The sequence below is a fragment of the Chenopodium album genome, chromosome 13, assembly GCF_948465745.1.
Source record: "Chenopodium album chromosome 13, dcCheAlbu1.1, whole genome shotgun sequence".
NCBI classification, from domain to species: domain Eukaryota; kingdom Viridiplantae; phylum Streptophyta; class Magnoliopsida; order Caryophyllales; family Amaranthaceae; genus Chenopodium; species Chenopodium album.
The window spans coordinates 20,932,623-20,955,965 of record NC_137846.1 but is presented as its reverse complement, the minus strand read 5'-3'; the positions used below and the strand labels follow the sequence as shown (position 1 = coordinate 20,955,965).

The 23,343-nt window shown below is 36.5% G+C and overlaps 1 protein-coding gene across 1 annotated transcript; it reads left to right on the top strand.

The window, feature by feature from the left end:
* The first annotated feature begins 6,608 nt into the window (after nucleotides 1-6,608).
* Nucleotides 6,609-9,479, top strand: LOC145575369 (uncharacterized). The gene is made up of 9 exons (XM_081633249.1): nucleotides 6,609-6,847; nucleotides 7,031-7,157; nucleotides 7,223-7,381; nucleotides 7,495-7,592; nucleotides 7,725-7,950; nucleotides 8,011-8,559; nucleotides 8,642-8,849; nucleotides 8,940-9,114; nucleotides 9,233-9,479. The coding sequence occupies exons 1-9, from the start codon at nucleotides 6,609-6,611 to the stop codon at nucleotides 9,477-9,479; spliced, it is 2,028 nt and encodes a 675-aa protein (XP_081489375.1).
* Nucleotides 9,480-23,343: the final 13,864 nt, after the last annotated feature.

Below are 23,343 nucleotides of genomic sequence, written 5' to 3'. Positions count from 1 at the left end.
AGCAAGAGTGGACGAGGCGCCTTGAGCTTGTTGGCGTTCCTCGAAAGAAGAAGTGACCTCCACGGCCAAGTGATGAGAGCCAGTGGAGGCGGTCGTTGTTTGGGTGGTGGAGGTAGTCTCCACCTCCATGGTACTTGGGTTATTAGGGTCATAAGGGACCCTAGGGTGAACCAGACTACCGTCTGAGTTCCTGGCCGCAAGAAGATCGCGCGTACGCATTGTTCTCGCCATTGCCTGAGGGGACAGAGAAGAATAAGTGGGGGTGAGTATGTACGCACCAGACATAGACTCATTCCAAGGAGGAGACAACTCTTCTCCGTCCACTCCAGACTCCTCAGTCCCAGGCGAACGGGGCCTCATGAGGAGAGTCGGACGAAGCCGAGTATGGATCCAGAATTGAAATAAAAGAAAAAATACAAGAAAAGAAAGAAGTGTAGACGGCCTACCTTTGTACGTTCTGAAAACTTCGAAAGTGTTCTTGGTGTTGTTGAAGATTGACCGGAAAACTCAAAACATGCCCGGACAACTCAAACTCACGGCGGCGCTCTTGAAGATTAGAAGGAAAATCACTTTCTCTCACTAGACTGCTCTGACTTCTCTCTAGAATTTACAATTGGGTAAAGTGTGAAAATGAGAATTCACTTCCCATATTTATAGAATGAACTCATGGGGGCAAAATGGTAAAACCACCTTTCGCGCCTAAACATTCAAACGGTAATTTTTTTTGAAGAAATTACTCGAAGAAAGAGACAGAATTACGTTAGGGTTCTGTTAACTTGTGAAAAAATCAGACGGACAATTGACGGCACGTCAAAGTGATTTGAAGTGAGTTAAGTCACAAATTCAAGAGATTTACACCTTCAACACTTAGTCTCCAGAACTTAAAAATATCGAAGAGGAAAATGCGTCCGCCCAGTTCCCAGACGTTTAGTCCAAAGGGGAAAGTTCAGACGTACGCAGCATAATGAAAGAACCATAGAGTACGCTTGAAATCAAGGAAGCCCAATCCATTTCAAAAATATGTGGACGCTCTGAGTAGTTAGGAGATAAGCTCCTCCCAGAGTATCAGAACGTCCAGACCAAAATAGGAGGACGTCTAGTCCCACTGCTGAGGCCGCTCTGGGTGGCTAGGAGATAAGCTCCTCCTAGAGTACGAGAGCGTCCAGACTAAAAAGCAAGGATGTTCATTTTAAATGCTGTGGACGCCCTGGGTAGTTAGGAGATAAGCTCCTCCCAGAGTATGAGGACGTCCAGTCCAAGATATGCGGACATCCCGATGAGCTAGGAGATAAGCTCCTCCTAGAACATGAAGACGTCCAGTCCAAAGTATGTGGACGTCCAAATGAACCAGGAGAGAAGCTCCTCCCAGAGTTTGAGGACATCCAGTCCAAAGTATGTGGACGTCCAAATGAACCAGGGGTTAAGCCTCTCTCAGAGTACGAGAACGTCCAGTACAAAGTATGGACGTCCAAATGAGCAAGAAGACAAGCTCACTCCAGACTACGAGGACGTCCAGAACAAAATATACGGATATCTAGGTAGCAAAGATAGCTTTGAGTCCAAAGTATATGGACGTCCAGGGCAGATGGGAGGTAAACCCAACCCAGAGTACCAGGACGTCCAGAATGCAAGATCAGAGGAGGCGGCCAGTAAGTGTACGAGCCACCCCCTCTGAGGGGCAAATGTTTAGGGTAAAAATACCCCAGGTACGTGGCCCAATCTCATAGTGACACGTGGCCCAATAAGAAGGCGACACGTGGCCCTATGAGAGTGTGACACATGTCCACCTGACAGGGTGACACATGTCAGCTATCTTTAAATACGCAATACAACATCAGAAAGAGAAAAAGGCCCTAATTACATCAAGCCCAAATCCCAAGAAACCCTTGAAAGCCGTAAAACGGCGCCCCCCATGACACGTGGCGACCACTGATTGCGCAGCCAATCACGTCACGACATTCTAGTGTACAAACCCTAGAGGGGCACATGTTCCCACCCCTATAAATACCCCAATCATTTATGATGGGAGGGGTGGATTATGACATAACATAAATATAGAGCATTAAAAAGCTCCAACTTCTCTCTACTTTCTCTCTCTAGCTCTTCCGATTTCCGATCACTAACTTGATCGTCGGAGGCGAATATTCCGATCACCGGAATATTCGTTGTTTTGCAGGTGTCCGAGTCTCATTGTCAGTAGAGCGCGACCAGTATCCGAGGAGTTCACAAAAAACCCCGAAACAGAATCCTCATATGATTTTCTCTATAAATACTCACCTTGGAATTGAAGAAATCACTTGAGTTGGAACTCAAAAATGAATCTCCATAATTGTGAGAAAACCTTTAAGTTCACATAAAACTCGAGTAGTTGTTTTTGGTCCGAACTCGGCTAAACTCCGAGTTAGAGACCGTTCGGGTCGTAGTTGTGGGTGGACTATCATTGGAGGTCTACGCGCTTGCGAGACTCGGCTTTCGAAGTAAGTGCTCGTGGAACGAGCGAAGCACGCGTCAAGGGTAAGATGGTCTTTTCACTCTATCTTGTTATTTATGTTTTTTAGTTATATTAATTGTGAGCGGGTCTTAGGGTCGGGTTTTGTTCCGCGGAAAGTTGGACTTTCCAAAACCCAACATTGGGAATCAAAATCCATTGAGACAGATCTCGAAGGATGATTGGACTAAATCAAGAGACTTATATTGATAAGGTTCTTGACATGTTTGAGATGCATAACACTAAGAGAGGATTTTTCCCCATGTCTCATGGCATTACGCTCACTAAATCTCAGTGCCTTCAAAAGCTAGAAGAGATGAAACATATGTCTAGTAGACCTTATGTTTCTGAAGTAGATTCTATTATGTGTGCCATGATTTGTACAAGGCCTGATGTTTAATATGCTCTTAGGATGTGTAGCAGGTTTCAGGCAAATCCAAGTGAAGCACACTGGACAGCTGCCAAGGACATTCTTAAGTACTGAAGAAGGACTAAAGGAATCTTTCTAGTATATGGCGGCGAGGATGAGTTGGTTGTCAAGGGCTATACGGGTGCGAGTTTCCAAACAGACAGAAATGACTTCAAATCCCAGTCAGGGTACATTTTCTATCTAAATGGAGGAGCAGTGAGCTGGAAGACTTCAAAGCAAAGCACTGTCGCAGACTCTACAACAGAATCAGAATATTTGGCTGCCATTGAAGCAGCTAAGGAAGTTGTTTGGATTAAGAAATTACTCACAGAGATGGACATTGTACCAAGTGCTCAAGAAGGAATTGTGTTGTATTGTGACAACAACGACACCATTGCTCAATTAAAGGAGCCAAGGTCACACTTCAAATCCAAACATGTTGAGAGGAAATATCACCTTATTCGAGAGATCGTTAGCAGAGGAGATGTCAAGATGTGCAAATTTCACACAGATGAGAACATTATTGACCCGCTTACTAGTGCAACTGGATTGAAGCTGATGATGTAATTTAAGTTGTATTTGTTTTAGAGTAAAACTTATTACATATGTAATACATTCATTTGTAGAATTATGTTTAATCAGAAATTTATTATTTCTCTTATTTAATTATGGTTTTAATGTTAAATAAAATGTCCAAAATAACTATGGATTAATGGGCTCATCAGGTTGATGACCTGGTGAGAGAAACCCCACAGGTGAACAAAATCCATATATTATTTAAGTTTCTAGTTAGGAATCATTAAAGTGGACATAAATGATTTCAGTAAATGGACTAGCATGTAAGATTGATTGGATAGCGTAGTTTCATGGGCTATAGGGGCATAGTGATGCTCTGTCAATCACATGGATATGCATGAATGATGCATGATCAAACTATAGACCTACTTTGAAGTTCAAGTATAGAGCTTCCGGATATATTAGTGGATTCCTTTGACATGAGTGGAACATTGATTCCATTCAATGATTGATTTAATTGTGGTACATTCAGACATCTTCCCGTAACTGGAGATTATAAAGGATGCTTCCTGGTTACTTGAAGAATTGAGTGGGAGCTTTGGTTGCCACAAGATTGGATTAAGTCTTGACAGGCTCAAGCCGTATTCACCCAATCAAAAATAAAACCTAAATCCACTAACTATGTAGATAAGGAAGAAGGGTCGAACCACAGGGAAACAAGTCAATTTACTCCTAACTAATTAAGTGCAATCTAAATTATCAAGTAACAAATTGTTGTAAAACGGGTAATTAAATACTAAAAGGTAAGAGTAGGAAGGGAATAAAAAGGGTATAAATCAATGAAGAGAAAACCTAGGGCATAGGTTCACTAATAAACAATATTCCAGGGCAAATCATAATAAGCAATCATCAAGCATCAATTAATCAGATTATAAAGGGCTTTCGCTACATATTATAATCACAGAGTTAATTTACCGGTATTAAATCTCATCTCTCGAATCTCGACTTAACCATTTATAAATTAGTCTGCCTATTGATACTAAGCCTAAACATCAATTCTCATCTATCGAATCTCGAATTAATATTGCTAAACTCATACAATTAAATCTGGCCAAACCTAATTGCATAGCATTAAATCAATCAATAGGAAATCCATCAAGCATTGATAATCAACAATCAAAAATTACCCCTTCATATTATTTATTAGATCCCCATAAACCCTAGAAATGAAACTACTCAAACATAATTAAATCTAAACTAATCAAAACAATAAAGCAAGACATAATGAAAGGATTAAAGAAAATAACTAAAATTAAAAGAGAAGAAATTGTTACCAAAAGAAATCTGGATTAAGGAATGGAGTTAAGAACAAAGTTAAAGAGAATTTTAGAGAGCGAAAAATATTCTAAGTAGAGAGAGAAAATCTAAAAAGAGAAGGTAATCAAAATTACGTCCAAAAATCGTACTTAAACATCCCTAAAACACATCCTAATTGAAAACTAACAATCTCGACAATCAAGTCCTCTAAAAACACGCGCCCGATCGGGCCTGCCTTTTTTCTTTCGCCATTCCTGACGCGCCGTGCCCGATCGAGCTTACGCTCACCCGATCGGGCGCGCCTTCGCGGTGCTGCTTCTTTGTGCGCGCCCGCCCGATCGGGCGCAAGCTTCTTCTTCGAGGCTTGGACTTCGATTGGGCTCGATTCTTCGGCCCAATCCGGATTTCCCCTTCGGGTCTTGAATACTTGATCCATGTGCCCCGGTATCACATACCGAGCCCTTAATCACCGGCTCTAACCAGTCTTGGGCTTCAAAGACAGTCGTGTCCTCCTAATGCTCGTAGTTGCTTCGTGAAAAACCCGGAAAACGCTCCAAATGTGCAATTTCCTACAAAACTCAAGCAAAACTACAAAAACACTAGAAAACACAAATTAGTAATAAAAGTGGCTCTAAAGAGCCAAAAACACCACTAATTATGAACATGGGATGGGGGTAAAACATTATATAAATTGGACATATCAAGTCTACCTATTTAATTGGGAATGTGTCTTGGCCCCTTGAATAGGGATAATTCAGAAAATGCATGGCCGTGCTCAAATGGATTACATAGTAAACATTTGTTTAAAATTCTAACTCAGATTCCAAGAAAAGATTTGTCGATTAATATGGTCTCGACATTAGATGCAATCATATTATCAAATCGACGCACATTGACTTAATGAATTTGAATATTGCGCACTTATCTCAGACAAGTGGGAGATTGAAGGAATTATGTCTTCGATAAGTGCAATAACTAGTTATATTAAGGATCACTATTATGGAGATAATAAGTTCATTCTTTTGGGTCGTCATTGTCTGTTGCTAGATATAATAAATAAACTTTGGGCTAGTCAAATAGTCCAAAGCCCAATAGAGTGGATCCTATGAGGTCACACAACAAGGGTATTGGGTAAAACAAGTTAGAGGCCCATTAATGGGCCTTATGAGGATATGACAGATCATGATTGGTGTTGGGCTAGAGTAGTTATATTAGAGTTAGGAATTTGGGCTTGACATGGACTCTTATTTTAGATATGATCTATAAATAAAGTCCATGACAAATAGTTGAATTAAGTCACAATTCACAAGTAAGTAAATTGTGAAACAAGCAACCAATTCCCAAAAACCCTAAGCTCTCTTTCTCACTCTCACTCACGGCCCTCCCCTCTCTCTCACCTCTCTGTATGGCCGGCCACTCTAGGTGGCGTGTGGTGTTCGTGCTGTTGGATCTTGGTTGGTTCATTCATCACCTCTCCGTAAAAGGTTGATTGAAAGGTTCAATCACGACTAACTAGCATTAGTGGAGGTTTAATCTGTGCCAGTGGACCAAGTAGAGGAATCACGCTTGAGGTTCTTTATCTCCCACAGTTCTTGCATGATTACACGTGGATTCACGCTTCAAAGGTATTATTATTTGTTCTTTATGTGTTATTCATTGATCTTGGTGTTTAAATTCTTATGAATATGATTCATGCAATTCCGCTTAGAGTATCTAAAGTCTTATAACTAGAACACAGACTAATGCTGCTGGGCAGCAGGGTATCCTTAGATCTAATGCTTACTTTACTCTTTTAGAAAATAAAGTTGCTGAAACTGTACCTATCAGGGGTGATGGGTATCCCCCTATGGGAGGATGATTATTTCTTCTTGGAACATCATGGGGCTGAATGATGCAAGTAAACCCCCTGATTTTAAGAGATTACTTGCTGCTCATAACATCAATGTAGTAAGTATCCTAGAGACCAAGGTGAAAGTTCATAGGTGTACTGCTATGCAAAATAAGTTTGGTAGAAATTGGTCTGGAATCTGCAACTATTCTCATTCCCCTAAGGGCAGGATTTGGGTGCGTTGGAAGCCTGACTTTATTGACCTTGATGTTCAAATTCTTACAGAACAGTTTATTCATGTCTTTCTTTCTACCAAGGATATGAATTTCATTTGTGCTTATACTGTTGTTTATAGGCTTCATTCTATTCATGATAGGCTCCCTCTTTGGACTCGAATTAAAAGTCTTGGTAAAATTACTTTGCCTTGACTTTGCATTGGTGACTTCAATTTTATTCTTTGCTCTAACGACAGAATCAATGGCAACCCTATTACTGATATTGAACTTAGGGATTTTAAAGAGTGTATTGAGACTATGGAGTTGACTGAGCTTAAGAGTACTGGAGTTTTTACTCTTGGTCTAATAAGAGTCTGGGTCCTGGTAGGACTGCTACCAACATTGATAGGGCTTTTGTAAAACAAAGCTGGCTTTCCCTATATTTTCAGGTTAAATCCCTCTACCTGCCTCCTTCTCTCTCTGATCACTCTCTTGTTGTGGTCGAATTACAAATTGACAGACATAGACATGGTAGACCTTTCAGAGTCCTCAACTGTCTTGTTGACCATGTTGACTTTCTTTTAAATGTTGAGGAGCAATGGGTTCAGGTTTCTAATAGATGTCCCATGGTTGGAATCTGGAACAAGTTGAAAGTTATGAAACATGCTTTGAAGGATTTGAATATTAAACAAATATTGTTGATAGGGTTTCTCAAGCTCAGAGTCATCTTTTGAGCATTCAGACTCAGATTTCTAATGATGTTAGTAACACTGAGCTCCATATTCAAGAAGATGATGTTGTTCAACAAGTGAAGCATTGGTTGGGTATCTAGGAAAGTATTTATAAGTAGAAATCTAGAGTTACTTGGATTACTTTCTTCTCTGTAATGAAACAAAGACAGCATAGGAACATGATTAACTCTATCTTTACTGAGAATGATATCCACCTTAGGGATCCTGTTCTAATCTCTGAGGAAATTTTCAGGTTCTACAAGGACTTGCTGGGTTCTAGGGCTTCTACTCTCCCTGCTATTGATCTTGGTACTGTGAGGAGAGGCAAGCAATTGACTGCTAAGGCTGTTAGCATTCTGTCAGCTGATGTTTCTCATGCTGAAATTCATGCTGCCTTGAATGATATTGGAAATGATAAAGCTCCTGGAATTGATGGGTTTAATGCTGTTTTATTTTAGAAAGCTTGGCCCATTTTGAAGAATGATGTTTATTAAGCTATTTTGTAGTTTTCTAATACTGGCAAAATGGCTAAGCAGTGGAATTTTACAACTATAACTTTAGTTCCTAAGGTGCATAATCCTTCTTATGTGAAAGATTTCAGACCCATTGCCTATTGTACTATGGTTTATAAGCTTATCTCTAAGGTTATCACTAGTAGGTTGTCAATGGTGATTGGCTCATTGATTAGTGACTCTCTGGCTGGTTTTATTCCAGGCAAGCATATTGGTGATAATATTCTTTTAGCCACAGAATTGATTAAGGGATATTCTCACAAGTTTATCTCTCTCATGTGCATGCTGAAGGTTGACCTTAAAAAGGCTTATGATTCAGCGGAATGGAATTTTCTTCGGGCTATTCTTGGGGAGCTTGGGTTTCCTAACAAAGTTATCACTTGGATTATGGGGTGTGTAAGCACTGTTTCTTATTTTATTCTTATTAATGGCTTCCCTACTCCCCCTTTTCTTGCTCAAAAAGGCCTAAGACAAGGTGATCCTATATCACCTTTTATTTTTGCCATTTGTATGGAATATTTATCTAGATGTCTGCAAGAAATGGTGTCTAACCCTGAGTTTAACTTTCACCTAAGTGTGAGAAGCTCAGTCTTACTCACTTAATGTTTGTAGTGATCTTTTGTAGTTTACTAAGGCTGATGCCACTTTTGTGCAGCTTTTGGTTAATGCTTTTAAGAAGTTTTCACAAGCTTTTGGTTTATCTGCTAATCTGCATAAAAGTGATGCTTATTTTGGGGGAATTGATGAGTGTACTCAGGTTAATTTGCTTCAAACTCTTGGTATGGCTGCTGGCAGTATCCCTTTTAACTATCTTGGGGTTCCTCTTTCCTCAAGTAAGCTTACTATTATTCAATGAAGACCCTTGATTGAGAGAATTACAGCTAAAATTGACTCCTGGGCTGCTAGGAATCTGTCTTATGCAGGGAGGCTTCAACTTATCAAGAGTGTCCTATTTAGAATTCAAACCTCTTGGGCACAAATTTTTATTCTGTCTAAGAAGATTCTCAAGAAAATGGAAGCTAAACTCAAGGGTTTTGTTTGGACTAGGAAAGCCAATCCTTCTAGGAAAGCTCTTTTTGCTTGGAAGTTTATGTGGAGGTTGGAACATCATCTCCCTGAGTGATTGAAATTATGCTGCTGTTACTAAGATCCTATGGGATCTTTCTCACAAAGCTGATAGCTTATGGGTAAAGTGGGTTCATACCTACTAATTCAGCAAGAGGGATTTGTGGAGTTCTGGTATTCCTAGTAAATGCTCTTGGGTTTTGAAAAAGGTATTAAAATGCAGAGCAGTTGTGGACAGTATTTGGGGATGGAGCAATATTATTGTTAATAGGAGAATGCAAATCAAGAAACTTTACAAGCTTTTGATCCCTGAGTCTCCTAAGGTTGACTGGAAGAGAATTATTTGCAACAACAAAGCTTCCCCTAAGATTCTATTCATCACTTGGTTAGGGTGCTAGGATCGTTTGTTAACAAAGGATAGACAAACAGAGTGGCATATTGCTTATGACCCTGCCTATTTTCTTTGTAATGCAACATATGAGACATTTAACCATTTGTGTTTTTTATTATAGCTATTAAGACTATATGGAGTCAGTTCTTGCTCTTCTTGGTTTTAACAAGAATGTCCAAAGTTTTCTGCAAGAGAAAAAGGCTGCTAGTAGAATCTGCAGGAAGAGCACATCTAAGGGCAGATTATATGCTATGTGTTTTGCTGAGTTAATTCATGGCATTTGGTTACAAAGGAATCCTTTGATTTACACTGGAAGATGTAAGACTGCTGATCAAGTTTAATTTATAGAGATGTAATTTTTAATGTAGCTTGCAGGTGTATTGATTCAGATAGGAATATGTTATTAGGTTAGCTGTTCTGGTTTTCTAGTTTGTATTTTTGTTTAATGCCTAGTTTGGGCTTTGTTGCTGTTGGCCTTCTTGTGCTCTGCTGCTTCTGGTGAACCCTTCCTAGAAGGTGGCACTAGTTTTGGCAAGTTCGGGGCGTGTCTTGAGGGGTGAGTTCCTAGAGAACCCTTCCTAGAAGATGGCCTTGGGTTTCTTTCTTCCTTTGGGGTGTTTGGCTCCTTTGGAGTCTTGTGGTGTTTTATTGGTGTTTGGTTGATCTTGTGGATCTTGTGTAGTTGTGTTGAAGTTTCAACTTAGCATTGTTTATAAGTTGTAACTTTCTCCTTTTGGTAATAAAATCCTTTATTTACCAAACAAAAAAAAATAATAATTATATAAACCAAAACTATATATTAATTGTAATTATCATTTAAACTTTTATACTATTACTAGGTGGTCTAAAAGAGATGTATCTCATTACAACCCCAACCAAAATAAAACTCAAATAAAAAGTAGACTAAAAGTTCATAAAGCTAAGCAGGGTAGTTATTCTAAGATACGTCCTCACTCAAACCATCCCGTCTTACCAACCTGCAAAATACATAGAAAACACAAGGAGAAAAACTCCTAAATTAGAAAAATTGAGTAATTACGACTCCATCCCGTAAAATAAATAATTTTATTTTGAGACATATTGTAAACACCTGATTGTGTCTCCCCATAAACCAAACCCAGTGATGAGTACGTTTAACGTCATTGATATCGAGTAAGGCGAAATTTTGAAGAGTCTCGTGAATTCTTCTGTTTTCTAAAATGTTTTAATAAAAATAATTCATTTCTGTTTTCGAAAATCATTCATTTCGTATCTTATTTATGAAAAATGTCCAATCCAGTTTAGTATAGTCCATAATCAGGGTCCAATAATTGTGTAGTTGGATGGGGCTTGAAAAGACCTTTCCAACGATATATTATAAGCCTAATTCCGAGTTATAACGAGAAGTTATGGCCAAAATACTAAACTGGGCCTAAAACGAGTTTTATGTGCGACCCAATGATCATGTGGAGGGTCCATTAATCTTAATTACATTCCTAAACCAATTAGGATTAATTAGAAGATTCTATAAGTTTCTAAAAGATATTAGTTATCCTTTTTTAAAAGATAAGATAAAGAATTTGAAATTGAATAAAACTCCTCTTTTTGAACGTCCTAATTCAATTCGAAATGAAACACGTTCAAAGATGATCAGATATTATTTTCGTAACTCATAAATTTTTATCCAAATCTTAAATGGTTTGATAGCCCTTTAAATTATCTTTCCAACGATATATTATAATATTAATTCCGAGCTATAACGAAAAAGATATGAAAGAAATACGAAACTCTATCCAAAACTGACACCCTTCCACTATTTCGGCCATATCTTTTATTCTGAAAAATATTTTAATGTTATTTCAATTTATTTGGAAATTAGACTTCAAGATCTTTCCAACAACATATTATATGTCATATTTGGAATTCTGAATCAAAAGATATGATAAAAACAATATCCGCAAAAAACTGTCTTATCGCGCCGCGATGACTTTATGGCACCGCGATAAATTTATCGCCGCGCGATAAAAAGGAATTTTAATCCGATTCAAATTTTGACTTTTTCCTAATCATTTTCGGTCATTTTTCTCTATGAATAGGGTCGATATTTTCCCATTTTCAATCACCAACAATCATATATTCTATTTTCTCTTTCTAAGCTAGAAGCTTATTCTTTCTCTCTCTTTCTAAACCTAGCCTTTTCAAAATACACTATTCCTCCATCACGAGGCTTAGACACACCTAGCCAAGCTCGAAGTTGCCTTCACCCTAGACGTGAAAGGTTGATAATTTCTAAGGGTTTGGTCCCAAATATAATTTCAATTAATATTATTTTCATTGTTTGATTTAATATTTCCTTGAAGTTACTAACGTGTGTATTGTTTTAATAGAAAGAGGTACAAGGCAAAAAAGTGAGTAATTTAATTTCTCTATTTCTTTAGGAATCATACTTAGATTATTTTAATTCTTAGTATCATATTAGGATGCCTTTGTTGCTTTCTAGTATCATGTTAGGGCTAAAACTTTGATTTTTAGTGACATGCTAGGATTTGTTATTAATCTTGTTAGTATCATGCCTAGGATTTTGTTAATATTATTATGCTTTGATGAGAATATCATTATGATGATAATGATTTGTTTTATCAATATTATTATGTTACTTGATATTATTGTTATTGCTTGATCACGCCTCTCTTGCAGGTTTAAAGGGAATTTGTACTTGAAATCACGCTTAATAAGATAATTAATAATTTTGCTTAGGCTAGTATGATTTTAATTCAATTGATCGTCAATAATCGATTTGTTTGTGCATTAATATTCAACCAACATAGATTAAACAGGTTTAGGATTAACCTAATGATTGTATGTTGATCAAAAAGCGCACATGAATATGAGAAGAACAAAGTAGAGGCCTATTTAGGGCAGGTTCAATCTCTTTTAGGTTGGATTTGTACCTTCATCCCCGAATATCCAGTCATGGTTCAGGACCACTATGGAGTTATTAATCTCTTGGATCATGAAGGGGTGTAACCTTCACCCTGTGAACGGTTTACAAATTCCTAAACCTTGTTGGCGACTCTTTTACTCTAGCTTCCTTCCCTTTGGACGCCACCATGCTTAAGTGTATAATCACAGTGGGGCTCAAGTGTGGGATGCTTGAAATATTCCCCCCCCCCCACAAACACACACACACATTAAAAATAATAAAAAAGAAAAAAAAAAAGAAAAACAATAAAATCAACTTAAAGAAAGAAAACGCTAGTAGGTCGAGACTAATCCCTAAAAAACCACCTACTTACAAGGGTTGCGCGTCATCACCCTATTTTGGCCAAGTTTATGTATGTTAATAAAATGTACCTAGTGTGAACACCCCTCACTAATATATTAGGTATCCGCGGTTCATCGCGCACCAATATTATTAAAAGGAAGACTTATGAAAAATAGTTGATAGAAATATAGTGTAATACCCACTAAAAGCCTATTTGATATCCACACATGTGCACCAATAGAACATCATCTAGTTGGGCAACTGTTCTTCACCCCTTTTGGGGTTTTATTTTCTTCTTAAATTGTTATACTTTAAATTTATAGCAAATTAAAATCACATATTCATATATTTAGCATAAGCACCAAGATTAAACTTACCAAACATAAGAGGGAGCCCCAGTTAACCTCTAAGATTAATATCCTCTCACAACTTTATGCATTTATTTTTAAGCCACTTTACTATTTCACTTTTATCATTAAAAAAATAAAGGTAAAACATTATATTGTGAGAGGAGATATATTTTCATGTTAATCTCAGAGATAAACTTGAATTTTCCCAACATTATAGTATTCAATTCTTTCCTCAAAATTAATTATAAGCATCATAGTATGTTGTTTATTCGACAAATAAAATAAGAACAACTAATAGTATGAATTAAGAACTAAAAACATGAAAAACTTATAAATACAAATAGAATCCAAAATGAGTTATTAAAATAGAAAATCAATGAAAAAATTAGAAAAAGAGAGGAAAAAAGAGAAAGAATGACCTAAAACTTATTCTTTTGAGTGTCATATATGTGTAGGGAATTAGGTAATAAATATATTGCGAACTTTCACAAATCTAATTATTTGTTTACACCTAAATAAGATCAACATGCATAACACATAAGAATCACATAATAATACCCTTGAATGAAGCACGAATTCCATGTTGCGATTAGCTACGAATCAAGGAGAAAAGCCTCAAGTGTTGCTCCTCTACCCAACACACAGGATTTGATTGAACATACTGCAATACTAGATTGGTCAGGTGAGAGAGGAAAAACACCGCGATCACCACCTTCCACGAACAACCCGCCACCACACGAACCACCACCGACACACACAAGGTGTTGGGTTTCGTGATGTCCGACACCATGCGGAACTAAAATCCATCCCATGACCCGCACACAAATTAAAGCAACTAAAAATGCCCTTTCAAGCTCACAACTCAAAGTGATTTTCTCAATTCCCAAGGATGGGTATTTATAGAGAAATCTCTTGAGAATTCCAATCTCCCATCAATGTGGGAGAGTTGGTAAAATGTCTTTTTACAATTAAATTATTAATTCAAAAAAAAAAAAAAAGAAAAACAATCAACAAGTGTCACAATGTGACTAAGGGAATAGGTGAAGACCACAAGGCCTCCTTATTCCCCAAGAAAAACACTCCTCACAAACCGCCCACACACGCAACCCACTAAGCTCGCGCCAGCTGGTGGCCTGCCTTGGGCACCAAGGCTGCCTCGCTGGCGCCGAGTCCCTAGGCTGGGCCTGCCGCGCGGCCCATGCGACATCAGCTCCGCATACACAGGCCACGCATCACTGTTGGCCATGCACCAGCCCGCAGATGTGCGCAGCAAGCCACGCACGTAATGCGAGTTGTTGCTGCTTGTGTGCGACTGGTGGTGCTAGCATTGCTAGCAAGCCCGCACAGCCATGCGTCCATTTGCGAAGCCCAGCACACACATGGGTGCTGCTGGCCTTGTGATGAAGCGGCTGGTGTTTTGGCTTGCGTAGCATGCTTGGCCAACCATGCCTAGCCTTGCGACGCACACAAGGCATGGTCGACCAGCATGGTCGGCCATACTAGGAATGCTGAGCTTGCGGCCGAGCCTTGCCTTGTGGCATTAGCTACGGCTAGCAATATTTCCCTAGCCCTTGGATTGCTCGAGGCATTCCGAGGCTAGGGATATATTTATAACTTGTTGATTGCTTGATTTATTGTCTCGTCGATTCCTAAATTCGACTCGACTTGATATGCTCAGTTTCGATGCTCCTAGCTCGATATCCGACATCTTTGCTCATAATACTATAATAACTCATTAATTCCTTTGGATTAATTCGTTGTCTCAGATCGGTTACTTGATTGGGTGTGACCCAAAGGGTTCAGCCAAGATTAAGCTGTAATATTAATTATGCATTAATATTACTGATCGGAAGCAGCCTCCAGCTAGGCATTCCGATCACTTTACCTCATTGAATAATTAGCTTTCTAATAATTCCAAGCCCTTTATCAGAATAATACACTTGTTCGTGGGACACCATTCCTTTCAATCTCCCACTTGTCCTTCCGGATAAGTGCGCTTTTAGTGCATAGCCTATTAATAAGCAAATGATTTTTGAAATCCATCTGAGCATGGCCATGCATTTTTACAATCTCGCTCTTTGAGAGGCTTTGTAAACAACAAAGACATGTTCCCTATTGTTAATAGGGGGACATTCTCAGTCTTGCATTGTTAGCTTCTCTTACTAAGAGGACCTAGCCATCCGAGTGTCACCTTTCTAATCCCCTTGTATGGCAGACGTTTGACAAACATCAAAGCAGACTAGTAGTCAAACAAGAGAACTTACAATACTCATGGTCGAAGAAAGAGGTTCTGATAGCCATAATGAGAGGTATACTTATGACGATTTTTAAATCTCTTAAATTATTCTCATAGGTCGATCCGATATAGTTCTAAACCAATACTTGTGCAAATGATTTATAACAATCATGTCCTTGTAGCACAAGAAACGGTGCTATAAATTATACTATACACTAATCTCAAGTGGTCATTAATCGTCCAACTTTTAAATGACCTTGATTAAGGATATTTTTTGATTAAAATACTCAATGTTCACTAAATAGGTGTTTCTTTATCCAAGACATTGTCTTGATACCCTATTTTGAATATTCTCAAAATCGAATGGACTCGTTATTTAATTCTAAATCACAATTAAATAGTTTGTGGAATAATTAGTAAAAATTTTATTCCACTTCAAAACTTTTTAATGTTTCATATTAAGATAAATGGTTTTCCCAAAATGTTTTAAGAGTAATACTCTTCACAAAACATTAATAGAAATACACCCATATTTAATATGCTTGATTTCTTTCATGTAATTATGAATGTTGTCGTTCACTTATTGCATAGGTGTAGTTATGATTACTTTGCAAATCTTAGCATCTTCATTATTGAACACTATCATAATAAGATGATAAAATTTTAGAGTGTTAGGGATTATATGTGATTTAGGATTTATTGTCCAAGTGATGGCTCCCACTCATTTTCATGATTTGAGATCTTCAACATGACAACCTACAATCATCAACGTTCAACAACGAACTTTCCATTGAACAACTTTCTTATTATTGCCTTTAATGCACTAATATTTTCAACATATATTTCAGTAGACTTACAAATGGTGCTTTGCTTGGATTTTATTCAAGGGTCACAATGATTTGGGATACCCTAACCACTTATGATCATGGAAATTTACCTTAAATTTCCACACATTACACATTGATGCGCGTCCATGTTACCATTCTCAAGCCATGACGCATTTTTAGCTCGTGCTTATAAACGGCTTCCTTATTAAGGATCTTGATCCTTGCTAAGGATTTGCTTGCAACATCAATTCTCAAATTACATTTTTTTTCAAGCGTCAAGAACTCATCCCTTTTACTTATCTAAGTATTTTAAATGTTCTTGATCATAATCTAACGATCCATTACTTATATTTAATTTGATTGGTACTTTATACTTCTCATGCTCTAAGCATGTAAGTTGTGTGACGACTCCATATCATAGAATACATGATGGTTTCAATTGCAGAATTATCCCCAATTTTATTCCATTCATGTGACCTTTTTGGTTATCCAGTTTCACCGAGTCTTGCTAAACTATTTGCTATGTGATACGGTTGAAAGTCTCTACTACAGTCTTTCTTGTTTGACTTAGTATTTGCCTAGCTTATACTTAGTTCAAACATTTACTTGGTTTTATCCATATGGGTCGAAAGCCTCTCCAAGTCCTTCATGTTTAACACGGTAAATTCCTTTACTCGTTTAAACATTTTATTAAGTCTATACAATAGATCTTAATTCCCAATATGTACTAAGTATCTCCTATTGCTCAGTCCATTGTTGAAAATACTTTCAAATCTAAGCATTTCGCATTTGATAGTCATTTTCCAAACGGAGTTTGTAAACTTCTTGTTGGACCTTACAAGATTGACTCTTGCTCCCACTAAACTTCTTATCCATAAGAATTTCTATGTTTCTCCATAAGCTAAACCTTATATTAACTTTATGAGAAATTACGTTCCAATTCCTACATGCAATGCTTCCCTCAATCTATAATGGATTTCTTGATCTTGCTTTCAAATCTAGCATTATTTAGATTTCCAAAACCCTTAAACTATTTCCATAGTCTCTTCCAAAATCCTATTTTAGGAAGGCGGTTTTGGTATCTATTTTGCCATATTTCATATACGCAATTTTGCTAGAATAATCACGAACAAATTTAAGCATTCCGATTGGTGAATAGGTTTTTATTAAAATCAACGTCGTGAATTAATTGTATCTTTTTTAACCAATCTAGCTATGTATGCACATTCATTTCAACATTTGTTAGTTTTCTCCTTGAAAACTTATTTGCTATTGATAGGTTTTTCACCCTTCATGCAAATTAATCAAGTTTCAAACATGATTTTCAAACATGGAGTTTATTTCGAATTTTATGGTTTCTAACCATTATTCGGAATTTGAATTTGTCCTAGCTATCTTACATGACATTATTCCCTTACTATCTAATAGTAAATAGTATGCTTGTAAGTCTTAGGTTTATTTCTAATTTAATAGAAATTTACAGGATTCAATCCAAGTCTTTGGTGAATTATATACCTATACGGGGTAATTACATCAAACACTGAGTTTCAAGACGCTTTCAAAGCCCTTTGATTATGTTGATCTTACTCCAACATTTCTGAAGTTTTGTGAGTAATGAATTCTCTTTTAAGGCACTTTTAAAGTCATTTTGAGTATTCTTGATCAGTCATTCTCATGAAGCCCATTTAAAGTATTTCGAGATTCTCAGTTCTTAATTTGTTGCTAATCTTAATGGTCATCGAGTTCATTTTTTGCTAATCTCGATGGTCATCGAGTTCATTTTCCTCCCACTTGTCATTTTGAAAATGTGTTACTTTCCAGAAAGACACCACTTAGGGCTTGTTCTTTTTAGCTTATTTTCAGTTCAGTTCAGTACAATTCAGTACAATTCCTAATTTCCTTCTCTCATAAAATATTCAGTTCAGTTCAGTTCATGCAGTTCAGTTCAGTTCAGTTCAGTAAATGAGAACATGCCCTTAGAGCAACAAATGTTATGTCCTCAATTGGGTTGTGGAAGTAATGCCCGTAGTCTCACTTAAATGCTTACAAAGAGACATGTATATTGTCTTTGGGTAAAAGTTCGTTGTGAAATAAACCGTTATCTCCCACTTGAGCTATCTTAGCCTTTATTGAGCCATTAATCTCCCACTGAGCCACCTAGCTCCCACTGAGGCTAAGAGCCTTAAACATATACTTGAAAACACGTTTAGAAGTTATTTCTATGCATAACTGAATATGACGTCCCTTCTTATCTTTGACATTTTATTTAGTGTAACATTAGTCACTTGTGCAAATCTTTTAAGAACTTTATAGGAAGGGATGTGATCATCATCGTTCGAGTCATTTTCAAATGGCATCAAGGTCTCTGTGAAGACATAATATGCTCTTTGTGGAGTTATTTATGAAAATTTCAATTTCATAACTTCGAGATGGTCACACTTGGCTCAAGAAAATATTGCTTGACCTAATCTAGATGTTTTTGATATCTTGCCAAGTCGATTTTGTATTTCACTGAACTTTTGAGCTACTCAAGGTCAAGTTTGTTCACATTGATGAATATAGCCATATTCTTTCAAATTCTTGTGAAACATTGAAGTAATTGAATCCTCTTTAGCTTTCGGAGTTAATTGTCTATACTAAGAACAATAGCTCTTTACTTTGTCAGTTTCAACAAGTAAGACTTGCTTGCCTTAGAACGATTCCGAATCGATCAACTATCAAGAACCTATCTAATAGATCCTTGAGTATGTTCTTGTCAATGTGACATTGCTAAAGATGTTTGGAACAGAAATTATGCCCATGAATTGATCTTTATGAGTTTTCATGTAAGGATGTTTGCTTATAATCAAGCATTCTTGATTCATGGCTTAGACAACCATGACATTCAAATAAATTCGTAACTATTGCTATTTGCTTAAAATGTGAGTCTTTCCGTGTGTAAACGAACCGTTTGTTGATTATGGAACATAATAATAACCATTATCCATTCCAGCTTTAGCTTAAAAGGTCTTTAAACAAAGCATACGACCTTACAACTAATGTAGCACTTCTTGCTTCATTCTAAGCTTGTAATTCAATAACTTAGCTTAACTTCAATGGTTTGAGGTCACTTTCAAAGTGGAACACTCAAGCAGTAGTCGATACCTGTGAAGATAATGAGTTTCTAAGTTAACTACCATAACATGAACTCTTTGGTAGAAATGGAATTCATTCATTTTCTATGTTCCTCGTTTCCTATATTTCTTATTATAAATCATCTCATAACCTTAAAGAACCATTTCTTTAAGTATTTTGACTTTTATACTTTGTTAGGCATAATTAGGGGTGTCCATTATTCAGATAAAAACCAAAATCCAATCCAAACCGAATTATTAATTCGGATTGGATCCAAACATTAATTTGGATCAGATCGAATTGAAATTTATTGAAAATTCGGATTTTCGGATCGGATCGGATTGACCTTGTTTGGATCCAAAGCAACGAATTAACCGAAATATGAATCCATACAATTACAAATATTGTTTGATTGTATTAATCATGTAAAATTATGTTGATGATTACATTAATATAAATTATATAAAACTATTTTTTTTGTATTAATAATGCACAACTTCATAACTGCATTTTTATTTTTATTAAAAGATTGCAATTCATTTTAATTTGGATTTTCGGATCGGATCCAAATAACCGAATTCTAATTCGGATTGGATTGATGAGGAATTCAGATTGGATTGGATTTAAAAATTCAAAACCGAATTTTATTTTGGATCGGATTAGATTTTGGCCGAAATCCAAATAGAAAACAGAATAGACACCCCTAGGCATAATTAAGCATCTAATGCGCTGTAAAACAAAGTTTTGTCTTTTTCTTAAACTGCTCCTAAACTCAAAGTTCATTATGCACTTTGACTTTTGTTTCAAGAATAGCAATAACATCAATGGACTGCTCTCTGAGTAACTGATTAACAGCAGTTACTTTATTAGGGTCATTGAGACCCAATATTCTAGGATGTAATAATCATGGTACTAGAAGGGGATTACCCTCACCCCCGATAGGTAGAGGAAGCAACTTCATCGGCAATTAGAGCATTGTAAGCATTCACCCTAGTAATCATATGCTAAGATTACCTAGAATTTTGAGCTTTAGTGTCTTTTTGCCTACTATCCTCCACTCATCATCAGAATGAGCAGCATCATTATCAAGAGAAGGTGTGATGACTGGTGGGTCTGCAGGATTAGGAACTCCCTGCATAGTATTCTTATGAACTTGAGCTTTCTTCTAAACAGTAACAGTTTGAGGAGCCTACTTAAGAACCCAGACTTGTATTTGCTTGTGTTCAGGTTGCTTTGTTGAGTCTGGCCTTTAGACTTGTCTTTGGGAACAGAACAGTCATGACCAACCTTATTACATTTGTTATAGAAAGGTGGGGTCCATTCAAAATGAACCTTGAGTTTAAGTACTTCATAGGGACTTTCAACAAGCACATTGCTAGGTAGGGGCTTTGTTATGTTAACTTCAATTAGCAACTTAGCAAAGAAACCCTGAGCTGCCTAGATGTGCATTCATCAGCACAGAATATGCACTCCAAGAAGGCTGCCAATTCGACTTAAAGTTTCACGCCCCCAATAGTTAAGAGGTGAGTTAGGAAGTCTAACCCATAGAGGAACAATTCTTAAAAGTTCAACCTGAAAATTAAACTTATCACTCCATGGCTTAACTATACAGGTTTGTTATTAAACATATGAGGTACTAAACTCAATACAACATTTTTATCTTCTGCAGAGCATAAATTAATTATGAAGTAACCATCATCATGCCAGAATAATTCAGGTTTTGCAAAGTTACTCCATTGTTGAACTATAAATCTATGAACAACAGCAATAGTTGGATAGAAACCCACAACATAGAAAATGATGGCGTTGCACCACTAAGAATTACCTACATCAATCTCTGCAGCTTGAAGCTGAGCCACAGTTTTCCCATCCTTAAGAATAGGAGCCACAAAGGACAAAGCAATACCCTTAGCAGTGAGCTTGCCACTAAACAAATTGCCCGTTCATCAAGTTTGCTGGCTGCTTAATCAATTCAGGAGGAACAACAGGGTTACCAGATCCATTTGCATCAGCCCCAAATACAATTGATTGAGGTTTAGGCAATGGAACAGTAATCGAGAAAACCCTAGGTACCCGATTTACAATTTCATTGATTTTCTGCTGCAATTTAAGTTGTTGAGCTTGATACAAGCTCTCTAATGTATTCAAATTAGCTCAAGGAATCTTACCAGCTGATGGATGAACCAAATAAGAAGGTGGAGTCACCAAATCGTGCTCATCTTCAACTTCAGGAATAGAGCTTGGATTTCCATAAACATTCAAAGATTAAAGTCAGAAGGAGCTTGGTAACCGAAGGATGGGGTTTGAGGAAGTGGAGTTGATTGCTTCTTGCGCACCATGATCGAGCAAGTGAGTGAGAAAACTGAATTCAGCAAATCGCCTTGGAAGGAGAGAAAGTCAACGAAAGTCAAACCCCCGATACAATTTTTTTGTAACACAATTATTATATTATGTTATACTCTATAATTTTTTACAGGATTATGGATTTATGAAAAAGTATATGGCTTCCAAATATAATTACTCTCGGTTAAAGAGTACTCTATATTGTATAATTTGCTTGTATTTTTACTCATCTTCATAATTATTTAGATCTAAATACCATTGCAATTAATGGTTATGTTTCTATAATTTTTCTCATATGAGGTACATATATTAGATATATTTATTTTTTAAAAAAAATTATGTCTTGCATGGCACAAGGCTAATCTAGTATAAAAAAAATATAATTAAAACCACGTACATGTACATGTACAAGAGTACAAATAATACTCAAATGAAAAGTTGATGTCTTCTCTCTTACGCGCTTCTTCTTATTCTCACATGAAATGTTGAAAAGACATAAAATTAAAAAAGAAGTATTCTATAATGATGACAATGGAATAGTGTAATCAAAGTATACTTTGGTAAGTGCACAATACTACCCTATTCTCACTCACCTCTCTCAGCTACTTCCAAAGTACTTGATTATTCTATATATTTACATTATAATAAAAAAATAAAACTTAACGTCTCCTTTCTTCTTCTATTTTCAATCTCAATTCTAATATTTTCCAGAGATGATCATCAAAGAAATGTCAGACAACCAACGTTCTTCATTGGATAGGACTTTTTGGGGTAAGCTTGTTTTACCTTTTGATTTTTTTATTGTTTGATTGGTTCTTTTAAATAAATAAATAAATAAATAAAAATAAAATAAAAAAAACATAAAAATTTGATCGTACGTGTATGTTGTGTTCCTATTTGAAATTAAATAGGTTGGGAAGCCTTAACACCGACCCGACCCATTTAACGAACATGATGTGTCGTGTTGATTCGTTTAATTGAACATGTCGGAAACCCTTGACACAAACCCGCTTTTTTCTTGTCTGGCTCATGTCATGTTGTGGTGTTGTATGAAAAAATATTGGCCTCAAGCAAAAAATTTATCAAAAATTCCATAATTTATTAGGTTTCTTTCTTAGTCGGGTTGAGTCGTATTAATAACTATGTTATAGTTGTATTTTGCCATGATATTTTTATCAAAAAAAACATTATTACTTTTCTAATTAAAATTAGTGAAAATATCGTGCATCATTATCTTTAATTATTACTAAACTAACAATTGTTGACATCACCCCCTTTTCAAATTGTACAGATGTCAAGTTGCGGTGGAAAATTTTCTTGCCTAAGTCAATTTTTCACATCATAATCTTATTCTTATTTTTATCTTAAATTATTATATTATATTATTATATTATATATATATATATATATATATATATATATATATATATATATATATATATATATATATATATATATATATATATATATATATATATATATATATATATTTTAAGACAATTTTTTTTTTTTTTTTTTGACAAACACCACAAGCTTAAATTATAAAGAAGAAGGAGGGAGGGCTGAAGTCAGCCAATACAAGATCAACCAAATCAGATGGAACTTCTTCCATCCAAACCCTTAGACAATCAAAATTACTACTTAATCTCGCTAAATTATGCGCTACGCGGTTCCCTTCCCTCTTAACAAAGGAAAAAGTGCAGGAGATACAAGAGTTCCTAAGCTATAAGATGTCATCAACAACCAACCCAAAGCCA

What these genes read in the sequence shown, in the direction of transcription:
- LOC145575369 (XM_081633249.1), top strand. Translation starts at nt 6,609, where the DNA reads ATGGGGCTGAATGATGCAAGTAAACCCCCTGATTTTAAGAGATTACTT. An exon ending in GTTCAACAAGTGAAGCATTG is followed by an intron (nt 7,593 to 7,724) that starts GTTGGGTATCTA and finishes TATCCACCTTAG; the next exon opens with GGATCCTGTTCTAATCTCTG. An exon ending in GAATTGATGGGTTTAATGCT is followed by an intron (nt 7,951 to 8,010) that starts GTTTTATTTTAG and finishes GCTATTTTGTAG; the next exon opens with TTTTCTAATACTGGCAAAAT.